A 14962-nucleotide genomic window follows, 5' to 3' on the forward strand; every position below is an offset into this window, starting at 1 on the left:
TAAAGTTGGGAAGAACTTTTAGTGACAAAGGGGAGACATGGTACCTTGAATAAGCTTGTTCTTAATTTTGTTTTTGCTATTTTAATGATTCCACTATTTTCGTGTGCTAATATAACATTTAACAATTTCACATCTAGAGGAAGAATTGTAACATTATATAAAAGTGTATCCCAAGTATTAATGAAAAAGTTGGGAAAAAAGTAATGAGATTTTGGAAATCTATGCTGCTTCTTACATATTTCAAGTGAACAATTAGCATTATAAACTGTTTAGATTAGTTTCCAGTTTATTGCTGAAGCAGGTTATCACATTTTCCCAAAGGGGTGTTTATCCCAAATTCCCACGTAAGCTTTAATACAATGTTTCTTTTGGTGGTCACAGAGGGGAAGCATCCTTGAAGGAGAGAGTAGTATGGACAGTTGTTTTTTGTGTCCTTCACTCTGCTTCTTACAGAAAGGATCAGTAAATAAGAAGGCTCAGAATGGAAAGTAGGAGCACATTTCTCCTGCTTATTCCTGGCTAACTCTCATCTCTTTTATGGAAACCAGGAACACCATCCTTGCTTCGCTCCCTCCCACTGCTAAGCCAAATGAAACTCAGAGTGGTATCTTCTGTAACTGTGAAAAATGCAGTTTCAGTTAACGCCCTAAACTGGAAATGAGGATCAATAGTGTTGGTATTACACGGAAAGATCAACAGAAAAAGGTGAATGAATAGTTATCCCTGAAAAAGTCTGTCAGAGTTGACTGTTTGTTGTGGATATTGTAATATTTTAAAAATCCTACCTTTAAAGTTTTAACATTTGATGTTCTAGCCAAGAAATTTTCCCATGATTTATTAGCCAATTCTCTTTGCTTGTGTGTGGCTTGTACCTGAAATAAGAAAGATAATTAAGAGTTCCAGTTTCTATGAAAGGATACCAAAGCGCTTGAATACTTGTATTTTGAAGGAAGACCTAGTTTTTGCCAACGTAAATTTTAAGGTCAACTAGCAAAAGGGTTAGAGTTTAACAACTTAAAAAACCAAAGTCTTAAAATGGAAAAAAACTCCTTCCCTCACTATGTGGCCAAGGTTTGAACTGCTTCCCATGAAACGTAATGCAAAACTGTTGCTATAAAAATACAAAATATGAAAATAACAATAATCCTTCTGAGCAAGACTGATTGTTTCATGTGATTATCACTTGTGAAGACAGATTATAACCCAGAACAAGCTACATAAATGACCCAAGAGCAAATTCACAGGAGAAAATAAAGAGTTTTCTGCTGCCACTGATAATAGTTTAGGCAAGATTATATTGGTAAAAGTGCTTCTAATTTACACCTTCAGCAAGACAGCAATTTTGTGAGTGCTGAGTTTGTTGTCGTGATGCAGTCTAGGGAGGTAACTACTGACAAAGGACAAAGACTATGGTTCCCAACAGGCTCTCCACTAAATATATATATAATCCGAGGACACATGCCCTTGGTTGGTATATAATAGACTATTAAGTTTAAATTATGAACCTAAGAGTATTTAATTAAACAACTGCTAAAAAATAAACTGGGTCAGAGCCATGATAACAAATCAACGATAACCAACAAATCAGCAATAGCTAGCCCACACAGCAGAATCCTGCCAATTCAATAGAACTAATGAGGAGCAAGAACTTCTAACGGGGTACTCCACTTAAAAGCAAATGAATGGGTTAAACGGCAGCATCCTTGCAATAAAAACTCTTCACAAACAAAACTTTTAAGCAGGGAGTTATCTAAGAATTTATAGGTGGATGCTAAGTTCCACTGAAGATGTAGACATTTAATAGTAGATATAAAAAGATCAGGCAATAGAAAACACTTTGGAAATCACCTTAAAGTGTTTTAAATACTTAAGTTTAATCATAAAAGATCACCAAGCAGAAGTGGAGAATCTACATCATCTTTGTATCTGTGGACAAGTTCACTTAAATAGTCACTTAACCTATTTGCTCAAAAACTTCTGATGTGTTGTTTCTTACCTGTGTAAAGCTTTGGGAAAATGGCTTATATTTTCCTGACAGGCTTTTTCTGATTAGCTAAAGTCAGAGACCAGATTTGTAGAGTGCTCACGGTATATGTTTTGGCACTGAAGTGAGGAGAGGCTTGTCGGTGTGCCTATGATTGGCATGCTAGTAAGGGCCTATCACAGAGTGAGGGACGAGGGCCAACTTTCTCAATGAGGTTATACGTACAGTCACAGAGAAACACCATTTGTCAGAATTTGCTAAGTGTATACATTTAAATAGACCACAATTTTTGGAACTCTGTTTGACCTTTCAAAAAATGGAAATGTCTCAGGTGTCTCTACCTTTTAAAATGTAAGCCTGTAGAAATCAAATTATAATGCCATAAAGCAGCACTGAGTATAGTAATTGAATTTCAAGCTATTAACTCCATGTTTTCTTTAAAAACTATACAAAGACACTGAAAGTAACTATAAAAGAAAATTACAAGGTAACTAAGTGCTGAAGCATTCACAAGTAAGGCAAATACAACTTATGGATAACTTCAACTAGTTTATACATTGAAATTATTTTCTTGTGCCTCAATGGCATCTGTGGCTTACTTTTGTATATACTTTTTGTTCATTTTGCACATCTTGGCATGCTTGGCTTTCAATCATCTCGCTTTGCAGAGAAGCAACCATCTTTCCAATATTTTCTGATGCTGTTATAATAGATTCCAAAATTTTTTTGTCTGTAGTGACTGGTCTTAACTTTTCTAATTTTATTTCTTCATATATTTCATTCCATATTTCTCCAATCTGTTATAGCAAAGTTTAAAAGAGTTTTAAAAAGTTAAATTAACCAAAAATAAATAATATAATTTTACGTAACCTAAAATTTATTTGGGTGATCATTCCAAAGTTAACACTTAACTGAACCAGCTTCTCCTAACTTACTCCTTGGGAATAAGTTAAATGCGTTGAGAATGATTTGGGGCAGTTACATTTGAGTATTCAGAAGTAATTTACCTAGTGTTTTTCAATGATAGGTACTCACGGGTAAGGTTCCACTACCTAAGTGTAGTTTATTGCTATCATCACTGCCCTCTCCTTTATAGACACTGTTTTCACAGCTGCACAAGTTGTTGCTTTAGTCTCATCCTCCTGAAGTACAGATGCTTTCCTTCTTAAAGCCCTGTTTGAAGGCTAGGTCAAGCTGAATTTGTAGAACAATGAACATGGGGATTCCCGGGACTCTAGTACCCAGCCACCCTGAGAAATAGGGCCTTGTCCCTCACTTTCCAGCTAAGGTAATACTTGAATCTAAAACTCTTAACATGTTGGTTTCATCATGCTGTAGCTCCATCTCATATTCTGGGTTATCTGGAAATTACTGTGCTTGAGTATGTTTAAATTTAGAGAAAAAACATACATCCAGAATACGGATAAAATTCAGCCTTGTTTTCCTTTTTTATAGAGGTTTATTCATTTACAGCATTCAAATACATAGTACTAATACTAGTAGAAGAGAATGTTTACTTGGAAAGACTTTCCTAAAATTTCAAAGGCATTTATTTACCAAAAAGTATATAACCAGCAAAGTAAGCAACTCCTTAACTGATATTTGATCATCATACAATGTAATGATAAAATAATACTTTAATAAGTATAAATCATTTATTTTAATAAGTAATAATTCATTCAATTCTAGCTCTTAATACCCTAGCTCTTAATACCCTCTAAAGAGAAGAAATTATATTTTAAAGATTCTGTTAGGCTTCTATGGTCAGTAACTTCCATCTTCTTTTATAAACTAATAGTTGGATGAAATCTTATCCCATGGAAAATACCCAATCAGTTAATTGTATGTTCTTTGAATAGTATCAGATGTAAAATGAGAAAAACTACACAGTTCATGGATGATTGCTCACAAATAAAAATAGATCTTTCCCAACTGATGTCTTGCCATACTAGATTTTAATAACAAGGTTAAGAAGGTACTCACTTTAAAATCAAGGTATCTATGTATGATACAGAGGGTAACAAAATCTTCAGCAGATAAGCCAGGTAAATTTTCAAAATCTAAACGAAGTTTATAAAGAGAGATTTACTTTAACAGAGCAAGTGATTCCAAAAGGCATATATTTATCATAAAAACAAATGCAAATGATTGCTTTTGATTTCATCCTGATTTATGAAAAAGTTACTTCTGTGAGCTTCTGGCTTCCTCCTATAACAAACAGCTGCCAGGTCATCCTTATCTAGTCATTAGAAGAGGAATACTTTCTGTGCTGTGGTCAGACCATGATATTGTACTTTCACAATCTGAAGAGTGAGGACTTTTTCTTTAATAAGAAGCAAGGTCAAGTCCTCAGGTGATTCAGAATTCTAGTGTTTAAGCCTAACCATCTAAAACTAACTGCCTTTAATCCTGGCTGCACTCTGGAATTACCTGGGGAGCTTAAAAAATACTGATGCCTGGCCCCAAACCCAGAGCTTAAGGGTGTAGCCTGCGTATTGGGATAACAATAGAATATGCATTTATCTGTATAAACGGACTTTTGTTCATCATATATGAAAAATGGACTCCAAAGTGAAATCAATTTACAACACTCAGCAAAAAAGAGAGGCTCTTGTGCATTTGACGAGTAACTTCTTACCTAGTTTGCCCAACACAGCATAAATTTTTGCTCTGATATTCTCAGCAACATCCATAACTGCAATGGTTGGGCAGTTAGCAGGCAGTGGTGTGATTTTTTGCTCTTCTTGAAAACTAGTAAATAGAGGTTTCTTTGTATCTAATCATTGGATGTCATGAAAATATAGAAAGGACAGATAAAAACTGTAGTAAATTAATACTTAATTTTAAGATTTTAGTCTAGACATCATAAAATATATAAAAATATTGTAAGAGTACAATACTGCCTGATACATGGTTACTCCTTTAAAAGCATAAATAATCAATAATTTCTTCCCCATTCTGTTGCAAAACTTAAAGCTTTCATTTTTAACTATTTATGTAAAATATAAAAATTTCACAAAATTACTTTTTTAAAAGTGAAACTTTCACATAAAAAACTTTTCTAATTTTGAGATCCAGAAATTGAACACTGTCAGTTTAACAATGATGTAATTTGCTTTTGGTTTCTATATATTATGCTATAAATATAAAAACTATTTTATGATGTTATAGATCAAAAGTTAGAAACAATAAAAATGGTTTGAAGATAGAAATCATCAGAAGTTAAAGGGGAAAGTATTTTCACTTAAAAATAAACAATACTAACAGATGAAACTATAATAAGAATTGTAAGAGGTTTAGAAAATATAATGTAGCATTATAAAATAGATAAATGAAATATAAATTCTGGTACTATTAACTTCATTAATTTAGAGTCTAGTAATTAAAATTTATGACCATTGGATTTATTTTTATTTAAAAGTTTCTTCTTTCATATAAAAAGTAAACTGTATAAATATGAATCAACAGAAATGTACAAAATACAATAAAAATGTTCTCACTCAACTTATGTCCCAAATTTTATTGGTAAATGAAATATTACTGAATATACTTACAAAAGCAGGTAACTCAAAGAAAGTTCTTTAAGAAGTATTGTTAAGTTTTTTATTTTCAATTTAAAAAATATAATCAAATACCATTTCCTGAAAATATTCTATAAAAATATGAACCTGCTACTAATTTACTTAGTATGGTGTAAGGCCCCATACTTTCCTAAGATTGCTTTTTAAAAATACGGATCTAATTACAAACAATTATAAATACACTTACCAACGATCTTCCCATGTTTATCACGTTTTACTCCTAGTTCTTTCTCTTCCTTTCTCCACAATTTAATTAAAAGACTAGCAGCTGTTTGATCCTTCTTCCCTCGCCAAGCATTGACATAAGCTACAGTTTTGGGATTATCACAAAATTCAACCATTATTCCAAGTATTAGATTACAGAATTTTTTTTGGTTCAACTTTTGCAAGGAAACAGAAAAAGAAAAATGTTGCAATTAATATTTAGAATTATTGTCTTAAAAAAGAAAGGAGAAACTTTTGTATTAATCAGTTGGATTCTTCTAAATGACTGCCTTATAAAATTAAGACTCTAAGTATGATTTGTGACCATCTCCTATTAAAATAAATACCATTGTAATGAGTCCATTTTCAAACATTAGGGATTCTTAAAAAATAGAAAGAAAAAGATTCCATATAATTCTGATGTAGTCATAAACATATGTCATGAACAAAAATGTAATTGATTTAGCTGAGTAGGAAAGAGAGAGATTGTCAAAATAAGTGAAAATGTTCATTTTAAGTGGAGCAAGGTAAATGGTGCTATGCATAGGACTCTGTAATTACAGAATCTTTCCAGTTTACCTGCTTAATTAAAGTTTGTAAAGTTGTCTCATCCTAGCTGTAACCTCATTGTTACTAAGATACCAACTGATGGTAACTCCAAGTGGCAGTCACATGTGAAAATAAATCAAAATGAGGTATAATTTTGTATTTTGAAACTCAGCATCCATAAAAGAGTATTTAAGCACTTAAGAAAAATTATTGTATTAAGCATATTTCCTCTGTTTTCCTGCAAACAGTTTTCAGCAAACCAAAATTTAGGTATAGAGAAGTCCAACCAGAGCAATGGCCTCCACACAGTAATGGTTTCTGTGTGAAATATTTTTGGTTGATTAACTCCTACAGTATACTGCTAATAGAATATAGCAAAGGAAACATGTAACCTGTTGTCTGAATTGCAAACATTATCAGTTTCCTCTTTCATTAAATTAAGGGTAATAATATTACCTGCTTTAGAGAGTTATTATGATGAGTTATATGAGACTGCCTGTCACATAGTAAACGCTCAATGATATTTAACCTTTACTAGCAATTACCATTTCACACTGAATAAATATTTTAGCAGATTGTATTAAGCAGAATCCTCAATCAAATGAGTTTTTTACTCCGATACTTCACATTCAGGAGAAAGAGGCAAATGTCAAGGGTTGAAGTTTATACAGGAACTTCAGTAAAGAAGATTTGTAATTTGTAGTTAACTTGGTTGGTTTAATCCATGTTAAGTGCAATCTAATAATTACATTCATAACTATAGAAAACACAACAAAAATATGTCAGGAACTATTCTAACTAATGCATGTATATGTGTACACACACACACATAATCACTCACATAATCCTTCCACCAATGCATAAGGTAGATAAATGTTATCTCTGTTTTATAGATGAAGAAATTGGTAGCAGAGATGTTAAATAATTTTTCAAAGTTACACAGCTAACAACTATTAGAGGCTTCAGTCAGACTGATTCCAACCTGTGCTCACAACCACTGTGTTATATGGCCTCTCCTACCAGCCTTCATGCCTTTCCATCCAAGAAACTCTGATGGTGAAGGAGAGTGGACACAAGTAAGAAATGTCTTTTATGTCTTCTATATAATATTAAAATAAAATATAATTGTTTAATATGTACATGCATAATATCATTCCTTGCTTCCAAATCTTAAGTATAAGCTAGATTCCAGAACGATATGCCAAATTAATGTTGTAGCTTTGAGAATCCCTGACACTGACCATGTGCCTCTGGGCATACTTGTACGCTAGTCAGAGAAACACGGTGAGCTGTATGTCATTTAGGACTACATAGGTCCTTCTGTATTATGTTCAATTTTCTGAACTTTCAAAGGGTTTCTGGTTATGACTCATTCAAGGTGGGTTATTTTTACTATTATCATTATTATTTACTTGTTTTTTGTTTGTAGTGTTTTATATCTAATGAGTTCACTCTCATCTCTAGTGTAAACTAATTTTCTTTCAGAGTTAAAAGGACACAGATAACTTTAGTATCTTTGCTAAGTCAAAGTAGGTTTGTTATTCTGTTAATAAAATCAAGAATGGTGGCAATCATAGGCAGTGACATAGCTAGAACTCTGCATGAGAATATCTCCCAAAGTTTTACTGAAACAAAAGTATACTTTCTCTTTCATATCATCTTAACTATGGACCCACTTAGAATTGAGGCTAGTAGGGGATTACTGTAAGGATCTTTGCCATTCTTCTCAGCTGCCTTCCTGGAAGGCTTAATATGCTCACTTCTGCTCATTCTGTAAAACAGTATATGACACACTAGATTCTTCACATTACCTACAAACTATACACAGTTTTTTAAAAATGCTGGTCTTTACTCCTTTGTCTAAGGTGACCCTTTTAATACTAAGAGAAGAAGCTAGAAGTTATTAATAAATGATTATTGATTTTTAAATAATCTAGCTGTTACTTTAAAGTTTCATGGGGAAAAACAAAACAAGACAGAACAAATTCTCGGCTGTCATGTGTTTGGGAACACTGACCTAAGTAAACTGGTTTCTTCACTGGAGGAATTTTCAGACTCTACTATGCCAATGCATACTATGAAACTCCAGGAGGGATTTTTGTTTAAAACAAATATTTGAACACTATTTGAGGGCACATTTAATCACAGAGTAGTGTTCTGTGATACTCAGTTTGGAAAGTTAATAAAGACATTTATTTTTTGTTTCACAATTGTTATAATCATACTTACTGCCATTAAATCCAAAAGGAGAAAAATGCCTTCCTTTTCAAGAAAGTAATCCTCTGAGGGGTAACATCCCAAAATGCAGCACCTTAAGTAAAGAAAGTTATTCACTTAACAAGGCTTTATTGTTCAATTCAATTTGTGAGTCTATTTCTATTAAAAAATCTTCTCAAAGAATATTTTTTCTTCATTTCCTTAAATCAAGTAGTTAATTTCTTTGCTTAAAAAATTGAACTTTGGGGCTTCCCTGGTGGCACAGTGGTTGAGAGTCCGCCTGCCGATGCAGGGGACACGCGTTCGTGCCCTGGTCCGGGAAGATCCCACATGCCGCAGAGTGGCTGGGCCCATGAGCCATGGTCGCTGAGCCTGCGCGTCCAGAGCCTGTGTTCCACAACGGGAGGGGCCATGGCAGTGAGAGGCCCACGTACCGCAAAAAAAAAGAAAAAAAAAATTGAACTTTAAAGAGACTTTGTCAGTGTAGTTTAATTTCAACTATTTAAACACTAATATTGTTTAATTATTTTTCATAACTGCCTATTTCTTTTCTGTAGATGCAATATTCTCCTCTGCTTTCCTGATATTAATTATTCTTAAAGGTCTCCTCTGTTGCTCTATTAACTTTTTCTTCAAGATTTCTTCACTTACTGTCTATCTTTTACAGTGCTAGCATGCCTGAAACATTTGTTGTTTTTAATTACATCCCTTCTTTGCGTATGATATTATTTGCTGAAGTGCCTGCTGCTTAGGCCTGTGCAGCTCATATGGAGTGAGGGACTGAAGTTGCTGTCAGGGCTACTTTCACTGTTTTCCTGGGTGGGGGGTGGATATGGGCTGAATAGGCTGGTGCTGGTGGTGGTGTTGGTAAACAGAGCCTAATCTCCCTCTAGCCCTCCCAGGCCTTGCAAGCCTGCTGGGGTCAAACTGTATTGTATACCCTTCCTATTTAACATAGTATCTATCTATCTATCATTCAATAATAATGTGATAATTATTTAACATGGATCCCTCTTCAAAAAAAAAAGAGACCCAGGCTTCCCTGGTGGCGCAGTGGTTGAGAGTCTGCCTGCCGATGCAGGGGACACGAGTTCGTGCCCCGGTCCGGGAAGATCCCACATGCCGCAGAGCGGCTGGGCCCGTGAGCCATGGCCGCTGAGCCTGCGTGTCCGGAGCCTGTGCTCCGCAACGGGAGAGGCCACAACAATGAGAGGCCCACGTACCGCAAAAAAAAAAAAAAAAAGAGATGCTGTTTCTGCTGGCTGTTTTGTGACGGTGGTTGTGTGAGGGTCAGTGCATAAAGGCCATCAGCTTGGCCCCTCTCACTCAGGTGCTTCCAGGTTTTACAATCTATGGCTATGAATCACACTTCTTTTTTTCCCACTTTTGAAGTGGTACTCTCTGATGCCTATCATGGGCTGCCTTTAGACTCTTTAATTCATAACAATTACAAAAAGAGAAAAAAATAGAACATGCTTCTCTGTTCAGAAATTAAATAATATACTTCTAAAATTCACATAGATTGAAAAGAAAATCACACTGAAAATAGTTTGAACATAATGATAATACAAATAGAACATATGGAAACTCGGCTTACAGGAGATTTTACAGCCTTAGATGGATATATTAGAAAAGAAGAAAGGTTGAAACCCAATGATCCTGGCATCTATCTCAAGAAATAGAAAAGGTTGAGATTGGTTCAAGATGGTGGAGAGGAAGGACGTGCTCTCACTCCCTCTTGCAAGAACACTGGAATAAAAACTAACTGCTGAACAGTCATCGACAGGAAGACACTGGAACTCACCAAAAAAGATACCCCACATCCAAAGACAAAGGAGAAGCCACAATGAGATGGTAGGAGGGGTGCAATCACAATAAAATCAAATCTCACAACTGCTGGGTGGGTGACCCACAAAGTGGAGAACACATTCCACAGAAGTCCACCCACTGGAGTGAAGGTTTTGAGCCCCATGTCAGCCTTCTGAAACTGGGGGTTGGGCAACAGGAGGAAGAATTCCTAGAGAATCAGAATTTGAAGGCTAGCAGGATTTGACTGCAGGACTTTGACAGGACTGGGGGAAACAGACTCCACTCTTGGAGGGCACACACAAAGTAGTGTGTGCATCGGGACCCAGGGGAAGGAGCAGTGACCCCACAGAGACTGAACCAGACCTACTGCTACTGCTGGGGGGTCTCCTGCAGAGATGGGGGCGGGTCTGTCTCACCATGAGGACAAGGAAACTGGCAGCAGAAGTTCTGGGAAGTACTCCTTGGCCTGAGCCCTCCCAGAGTCCGCCATTAGCCCCACAAAAGAGCCTGGGTAGGCTCCAGTGTTGGGTTGCCTCAGGGCAAACAACCAACAGGGAGGGGACCCAGCCCCACCCATCAGCAGGCAAGCGGATTAAAGTTTTACTGAGCTCTGCCCACCAGAGCAAAAGCCAGCTCTACCCACCACCAGTCCCTCCCATCGGAAAACTTGCACAAGCCTCTTAGATAGCCTCATCCACCAGAGGGCAGACAGCAGAAGCAAGAACTACAATCCTGCAGCCTGTGAAACAAAAACCACATTCATAGAAAGACAGACAAGATGAAAAGGCAGAAGGCTATGTACCAGATGAAGGAACAAGATAAAACCCCAGAAAAACAACTAAATGAAGTGGTGATAGGCAACCTTCCAGAAAAAGAATTCAGAATAATGATAGTGAAGATGATCCAGGACCTTGGAAAAAGAATGCCGGCAGAGATCGAAAAGATGCAAGAAATGTATAACAAAGACCTAGAAAAATTAAAGAACAAACAGAGATGAACAATATAATAAATGAAATGAAGACTACATGAGAAGGAATCAATAGCAGAATAACTGAGACAGAAGAACGGATAAGTGACCTGGAAGACAGAATGGTGGAATTCACTGCTGCAGAACAGAATAAAGAGAAAAGAATGAAAAGAAATGAAGACAGCCTAAGAGACCTCTGGGACAACAAGAAATGCAACTACATTTGCATTATAGGGGTCCCAGAAGGAGAATAGAGACAGAAATGACCTGAGAAAATATGTGAAGAGATTATAGTCCAAAACTTCCCTAACATGGGAAAGGAAATAGCCACCCAAGTCCAGGAAGCGCAGAGAGTCCCATACAGGATAAACCCAAAGAGAAACACGCTGAGACACATAGTAATCAAATTGGCAAAAATTAAGGACAAAGTAAAAATATTGAAAGCAGCAAGGGAAAAATGACAAATAACATACAAGGGAACTCCCATAAGGTTAACAGCTGATTTCTCAGCAGAAACTCTACAAGCCACAAGGGAGTGGCATGACATACTTAAAGTTATGAAAGGGAAAACCTACAACCAAGATTACTCTACCGAGCAAGGATCTCATTCAGATTGAATGGAGAAATCAAAAGCTTTACAGACAAGCAAAAGCCAAGAGAATTCAGCACCACCAAACCAGCTCTACAACAAATGCTAAAGGAACTTCTCTAAGTGTGAAACACAAGAGAAGAAAAGGACCTACAAAAACAAACCCAAAATGATTAAGAAAATGGTAATAGGAACATACATATCGATAATAACCTTAAACGTGAATGGATTAAATGCTCCAACCAAAATACACAGGCTTGCTGAATGGATACAAAAACAAGACCCATATATACGCTGTCTAAAAGAGACCCAGTTCAGACCTAGGGACACGTACAGACTGAAAGTGAGAGGATGGAAAAAGATATTCCATGCAAACAGAAATCAAAAGACAGCTGGAGTGGCAATACTCATATCAGATAAAATACACTTTAAAATAAAGAATGTTACAAGAGACAAGTAAGGACACTACATTATGGGGAAGGGATCAATCCAAAAAGAAGATATAACAATTATAAATATATATGCACACAACATAGGAGCATCTCAATACATAAGGCAACTGCTAACAGCTATAAAAGAGGAAATCGACAGTAACACAATAACAGTGGGGGATTTTAACACCTCACTTACACCAATGGACAGATCATTCAAGATGAAAATAAATAAGGAAACAGAAGCTTTAAATGACACAACAAACCAGATAGATTTAATTGATATTTATAGGACATCCCATCCTAAAATAGCAGATTACACTTTCTTCTCAAGTGTGCATGGAACATTCTAGAGGATAAACCACATCTTGGGTCACAAATCAAGCCTCAGTAAATTTAAGGAAATAGAAATCATATCAAGCATCTTTTCTGACCACAACACTATGTGAGTAGAAATCAATTACAGGGAAAAAAACGTAAAAAACACAAACACATGGAAGCTAAACAATACGTTACTGAATAACCAAAAGACCACTGAAGAAATCAAAGAGGACATCAAAAAATACCTAGAGACAAATGAAAATGAAAACATGACGATCCAAAACCTATGGGATGCAGCAAAAGCAGTTCAAAGAGGGAAGTTTTTAGCTATACAAGCCTACCTCAAGAAACAAGAAAAATCTCAAATAAACAATCTAACCTTACATGTAAAGGAACTAGAGAAAGAAGAACAAACAAAACCCAAAGTTAGCAGAAGGAAATAAATCATAAAGATGAGAGCAGAAATAAATGATATAGAAACAAAGAAAACAATAGCAAAGATCAATAAAACTAAAAGCTGGTTCTTTGAGAAGATAAACAAAATTGATAAACCATTAGCCAGACTCATCAAGAAAAACAGGTAGAGGACTCAAATCAATAAAATTAGAAATGAAAAAGGAGAAGTTACAACAGACACCGTAGAAATACAAAGCATCCTAAGAGACTACTACAAGCAACTCTATGCCAATAAAATGGAAAACCTGGAAGAAATGAACAAATTCTTAGAAAGGTATAACCTTCCAAGACTGAACCAGGAAGAAGTAGAAAATATGAATAGACTAATCACAAATAATGAAATTGAAACTGTGATTAAAAATCTTCCAACAAACAAAAGTCCAGGACCAGATGGCTTCACAGGTGAATTCTACCAAACATTTAGAGAATAGCTAACACCCATCCTTCTCAAACTCTTACAAAAAATTGCAGAGGAAGGAACACTCCCAAACTCATTTTATGAGGCCACCATCACCTGATACCAAAACCAGACAGATACTATAAAAAAAGAAAATTACAGACGAATATCACTGATGAATATAGATGCAAATATCCTCAACAAAATACTAGCAAACAGAATCCAACAACACATTAAGAGGATCATACACCATGATCAAGTGGGACTTATCCCAGGGATGCAAGGATTCTTCAATATACGCAAATCAATCAATATGATACACCATATTAACAAACTGAATAAAAACCATATGATCATCTCAATAGATGCAGAAAAAGCTTTTGACAAAATTCAACAACCATTTATGATTAAAATTCTCCAGAGAGTGGGCATAGAGGGAACCTACCTCAAAATAATAAAGGCCATATACGACAAACCCATAGCAAACATCATTCTCAATGGTGAAAAACTGAAAGCATTTCCTTTAAGAACAGGAACAACACAAGGATGTCCACTCTCACCACTATTATTCAACATAGTTTTGGAAGTCCTAACCACAGCAATCAGAGAAGAAAAAGAAAGAAAAGGAATCCAAATTGCAAAAGAAGAAGTAAAACTGTCACTGTTTGCCAATGACATGATACTATACATAGAGAATACTAAAGATGCCACCAGAAAACTACTAGAGCTAATCAATGTATTTGGTAAAGTTGCAGGACACAAAATTAATGCACAGAAATCTCTTGCATTCCTATATACTAATGACGAAAAATCTGAAAGAGAAATTAAGGAAACAGTCCCATTTACCATTGCAACAAAAAGAATAAAATACCTAGGAATAAACCTACCTAGGGAGACAAAAGACCTGTATGCAGAAAGCTATAAGACACTGATGAAAGAAATTAAAGAGGATACAAACAGATGGAGAGATATACCATGTTCTTGGATTGGAAGAATCAATATTGTGAAAATGACTATACTCCCCAAAGCAATCTACCAATTCAATGCAATCCCTATCAAATTACCAATGGCATTTTTTGCAGAACTAGAATAAAAAATTTAAAATTAGTATGGAGACAAAAAAGACCCCGCATAGCCAAAGCAGTCTTGAGGGAAAAAAACGGAGCTGGAGGATTCAGACTCCCTGACTTCAGACTGTACTACAAAGCTACAGTAATCAACACAGTATGGTACTGGCACAAAAACAGATACATAGATCAATGGAACAAGATAGAAAGCCCAGAGAGAAACCCACACACCTATGGTCAACTAATCTATGACAAAGGAGGCAAGGATATACAATGCAGAAAAGACAGTCTCTTCAATAAGTGGTGCTAGGAAAACTGCACAGCTACATGTAAAAGAATGAAATTACAACACTCCCTAACACCATACACAAAAATAAAGTCAAAATGGAT

General features: G+C 35.6%; 1 protein-coding gene across 4 annotated transcripts in view; it reads right to left on the reverse strand.

Annotated features, from left to right (window-relative positions):
• Nucleotides 1-14962, reverse strand: part of CFAP69 (cilia and flagella associated protein 69) — a 73882-nt gene that overhangs the window by 1397 nt on the left and 57523 nt on the right. For 3 of the 4 annotated variants that reach the window (XM_067746480.1, XM_067746479.1, XM_067746481.1), the window contains 6 exons: nt 8548-8629; nt 5753-5945; nt 4623-4760; nt 3968-4044; nt 2584-2781; nt 786-872 (listed from right to left, as the gene is read on the reverse strand). In XM_067746480.1, coding sequence (XP_067602581.1) covers nt 786-872; nt 2584-2781; nt 3968-4044; nt 4623-4760; nt 5753-5945; nt 8548-8629 — 775 coding nt within the window. The remainder of the gene's footprint in view (nt 1-785; nt 873-2583; nt 2782-3967; nt 4045-4622; nt 4761-5752; nt 5946-8547; nt 8630-14962) is intronic. The other variant, XM_067746482.1, reaches the window with a different exon arrangement.

This window comes from Pseudorca crassidens, chromosome 8, assembly GCF_039906515.1.
Source record: "Pseudorca crassidens isolate mPseCra1 chromosome 8, mPseCra1.hap1, whole genome shotgun sequence".
NCBI lineage: Eukaryota > Metazoa > Chordata > Mammalia > Artiodactyla > Delphinidae > Pseudorca > Pseudorca crassidens.